Source organism: Xyrauchen texanus, chromosome 3 (assembly GCF_025860055.1).
Source record: "Xyrauchen texanus isolate HMW12.3.18 chromosome 3, RBS_HiC_50CHRs, whole genome shotgun sequence".
Lineage (NCBI taxonomy): Eukaryota > Metazoa > Chordata > Actinopteri > Cypriniformes > Catostomidae > Xyrauchen > Xyrauchen texanus.
The window spans coordinates 5,703,155-5,707,839 of record NC_068278.1 but is presented as its reverse complement, the minus strand read 5'-3'; the positions used below and the strand labels follow the sequence as shown (position 1 = coordinate 5,707,839).

General features: G+C 40.8%; 1 protein-coding gene across 1 annotated transcript; it reads right to left on the bottom strand.

Annotated features, from left to right (window-relative positions):
- Position 1: 1 nt before the first annotated feature.
- LOC127621747 (zinc finger CCHC domain-containing protein 8-like) lies at positions 2-4,477 on the bottom strand (the record flags this gene model as incomplete). Its single annotated transcript, XM_052095467.1, has 6 exons — positions 4,302-4,477; positions 759-801; positions 583-657; positions 369-474; positions 193-270; positions 2-88 (listed from the first exon to the last, which is right to left on the bottom strand). Coding segments are annotated over exons 1-6 (564 nt in total), but the record flags the coding sequence as incomplete, so codon positions are not given.
- Positions 4,478-4,685: the final 208 nt, after the last annotated feature.

Here is a 4,685-nt window from a genome sequence, read left to right as displayed (position 1 = left end):
CCTCAGTCTGTTGGGGGTTTTCATTCAACAGTGGTTGGCCAAGTTTGTCAACACAGAAGTTGGTGAAGTACAAAACACTCCCTATCATCTACAAAGCAAGAAGCATGTACAAGCTCTGGTTTAATTCATTTAAATTTTTATAATAGTTATATAAGAATAATGAATGCTTAGTCCCAGGTCTGTAGAACTCACACTGAAAGCATCTTTGATATGTTTGGAGGTAGAGGAAGTCTTGATTTTGTAGCTCTCCTCGATGACAAAACTTGAATACTGGAAAAAATAAAAGAAACAAAACAACAACAACAAAATATTTGCTTGCTGACTGAGACATTTGACAAGTGACTTGTCCAGTGACATTAAATACACACATGTGGGTTGACATGAAGAGCAGAGCCATCTGGATCATTGTTGTGCTCATGTAGGTGTTTCTGGACAAGATGGAAGACGAAGTCTTCAATCTCTTGTCGATATTGCCTGAAAACATAACACAAGAGCGACATATGCATGACTTAAAACTGAAATTTAAAAACATTGAAATTGTGACCTATCAAAATCAGAGGGTTAAGAAAAAAAAATACCTACTTGGAAATGCTATTGTTTCCAAAAAGGATATGGCATAGTGGCCCATCGGTTTTGGAATTTTCGATTTTTATACTCCTGGCATAAAAATAAGCAAAAAATCAAAATCACAGTGAAAAAATGAAATATGAATGCTCAGTTTAACTGTATATTGAAATATTGTGTAAAAATTCACTCACGAAGGACGACTTAATACGTTTAACTTTCTCTTCAGTTCCTCATGTGGACCATCGTCAAGGTGCAAAAAACATGACTGAATGCACAAACATGTGGGTCGACCACTCAACAGAAATACAGTTAAAATGAACACGCAATGACATAGGATTAAAGCAAAACAAATGTAAAGTCAAACAGGTACATACTAGGGATGCACAAAATAATAGTGACTACTTGTGATAGCCAGATATATGGTCATTTTGAGATTATCTGCATTGTCTGATAAATGTACTTTCTTGGCCAATTACCAGAAGCATGAGCTCTCCCTTGAGCCAAGATCAGTGAAAGATTGTCAGGTGTGCCTTGGAAAATTATCAAATTCCAAAAAATAAATAAATGCATGAAAAAAAAAAAAAAAACATTTCAGGGTTCCAAACTCCTCACCTTTCAGGAAAAATTCACCATTTTGAAACCATAATTGGTCACTTTTGTGATTGTGAGGAGCAATGATTAATGTGCAAAAGTGGGAGATATTTATACATGTTAAAGGTCTTTCATATGACTCGCTTCAGCGCTGCAGAATACATTGAACTCTATGAAGTGACTTTTCACAAGCCCTTATTTCTCATGAAGGAAGATATTGAGATTGTGTTTCTTGCATTTGATCATCTCCACAGAAATAGGGCAGGGCATCTTCTCTGTCTCACTGCATGTTACAACACTGTGTGAATAAACCCACAATGCAGGGGCGGATCTACCGGGGGTGGCAAATGCCACCCTAAAAGAATACCTTGCCACCCCTGCTGCCACCCCAGTTGGCAGCAAAGAATTACAAGTTATGGCCAATTTGACAATTTACGAGCGCAAATCTCCAATGTCCGACTGCACTAAATGCAGCACGAGATGGCGCCAGAGCGGCAAGAGACTGATCAGTTTGGAAAAATGTGTGTTCTGAGTAAACAATTAAAGCGATGTCCAGTACCTCGTTTGAGTGCCGTGACCTATTTATTTCCACAGTGCATTTATGCTCGCTTTATTACAGCTCAGTCCATAGATCTTCATGTGTACGTTTTTCTTTGTATAGTTTCTTCTTGTGCAAATGCTGCGTGCGTTTGCTTCCCCTCTCACACATCTGCCTGTCATCACCTGTGTCTTACCTTAATGCCTTTCCGGTAATAATGCCCTTACTTCAATCATACTTCTATCTCCTATTAAGTGAGATCACATTGTATGGTCACTTATTCCTAATATGAAATGTTTCACATGAAACCTCAAATGCAAGACATTGATTACATGAGATTTAGTTTGTCTGTATGAGTTTGTAAATGGCAGCCTGTGCCCTTTTTTAGTGTGTACATACTAGTTCTCATCAAACTGTGATAAATGTGATTAAATTAAGTATATATAAGTCTGCCATATGTTGCCACCCCTTAAAAATTCCTGCCCCCCTCTCGCCACCCCATAAATATTTTTCTAGATCCGCCCCTGCCACAATGACCACGGATATTTAACATTAAGTGAAACTGGAGCGCTTCGCGTTCACAAAACGAATCCGTTTATACCTTGTTTATATTTTCGCGGGGAGTTTTGCGCACGCCTCTGTAGATGACGTGCTCATCAGAGCGCTTGAGAAGTGGTTCATCTTCACACACTCTCAAGAGAGCTGCTCTTGTGACGTCCAGGGTGCGGTTCCCTGAGATGTTTGGAGTTCAAGTGAATGAGACATAAGTGCTTTTCCCTCCGCGCTCACTGGCGAATGAAATGTTAAAAATGTACTTGCCAGTGGCTTATAACAGACGTTTTTGGTCGCATAGTGTGAAATTTTCTCGCAATGTAGAGGGCTGTATGGCCGTTAAAGTAAACAGAAAATATAAAATGGCCAAATAACAAAATTAGATGACGCATATGGTGAAGTTACATTAGCAGCGGTGCAGAAATTACTTTTAACATGGGGGCGATGAGGAAACATTTAGAAAATCTATTTTAATTGACTACTACTAACGTGTTGTAACACTATATCATATTTGGGTGGGGACAAAAAGTAAACAGGACTTACGGTGCTGCCGTCTTGACAAGCGATCTGGGATGCTTTCGCGTCAAGTGTTCGTTCATGAGGGTTGTACGGCTAATAAGCCATTTCAATTTGCATATCTTACACAGCACCACATCATTGGGTCTCCGGCTAAAATACTCCCACGCTTTAGATCACCATAGGCAAGTTTTTTTAGCTGCAGTTTGTTCTTCGGGGAATCCAGGTGATGCCATTTTAATTATTCTAATACCATTTTATGCAAATCGATGTATTTCTGTAATCGATTACGTCGATGAATCGTCCCAGCCCTAGTGGCAGGGCACATTATCCTGCTGAAAAAGGCCACTGCCATCAGGGAATACCACTGCCATGAAGGGTGAATCTGGTTTGCAACAATGATTAGGTAGGTGGCACCTGCCAAATTGACGTCCACATGAATGTTCTGACCCAGTGTTTCCCAGCAGAACATTGCCCAGAGCATCACACTCCCTCCACTGACTTGTCTTCCCACAGTGCATCATGGTGCCATCACTTCCCCATCACGTACATGGCCGTCCACGTGATGTAAAAGAAAACGGGACTCATAGGACCAGGCGACCTTCTTCCACTGCTCCAAGGTCCAGTTCCGACAAACGCGTGGCACTGTAGGCACTTAGAACGGTCTGTGGTTACACAGCCCCATATGCAGCAGGGTGCGATACATTGTGTGCTGTAACACATTCCTCCCATGACTTGTGCCACAGTAGACCTACTGTCGTTTCGGACCAGACAGGATAGCCTTTATTGCCCTAGCGCATCAATGAGACTTGGGCACCCAACGCCCTCTTGCCGGTTTGTCCCACCTCGGACCACTTGTCAGTCGATTCTCACCACTGCTAACTGGGAGCACCCTGCAAGCCTTGCCTTTCAGAGATGCTCTGACCCAGTAATCTGGCCATTACAATTTGGCACTTGTCAAAGTAGAGTGGCAAGAAATTACCACATCGAAACTTAGGTGCTCCAGTCCCACATTGCCCTAACATTCAACACAATACACGTATCCATCTTTATTACTGTACATTTAGCTTTTATGTCACTGCTAATTGTAAAATTCTAATCAGATTGAAGATATAGTTTGAATAGTTCTCTTAAAACAAACAACGCAAAACGGTGAAGTTTTAGAATATCTGTTATTATTAGCAATACAAAAAAAAAAGATCGCTATTGTCTAAAATGAATATATATCGGTGCCTCCCTTACAGATACGTAGAGGGTATGCGTAATGTATTTTTGCGATTAAAACTGAATATATAGTCATATTGTGATCGTAAAAAATAAACTCAAACATCCGAGTAGTAAAACTGTTGTAGCTATGCGTAGCTGAGCAAAACGTGGAGTACAATGCAATCAACACTACGAAGTGCAGCTATATTCAACAACCAAGCAAAGTGGCGCAAAGAAATACATATTTCCCATTAGCTATAACAGTCATGTGTATTTAAACATTCAAAGAGAAACCACCAGCAATCCCAATGAGTGATGCATTCAAGGATATTTTCTGCGTTCAGACGTTGTATTCTTTCTTCGCACTCTTCTAATGACTGTCGAAGCTCCCGAAGTTGATCTGAACCCTCTTCTTCGTCATGTGTCATACGAATGTGTTTGGCGACTGGCACTTTCTCTTCAAACTGCTCGAAGAGTTCAGAGTCTCCAAAATCTACCGTAGCCATGTTTGATGACGACGACGACAATGCGCTCACGGTTCGATGGGCGAATTGCTAAAACGCGCTTACGTTCGAGCGCTGATTGGCCGCAAGACAACAGACAGGAAGTGAAACAAAAGCTTGTGTGAATGGCAACTAAACAATAAAGGCCGTATGAAAAAAAATACGAACACAACATATTTGAAGCTCAAGATAGCAAACGTTGATGATTTTTA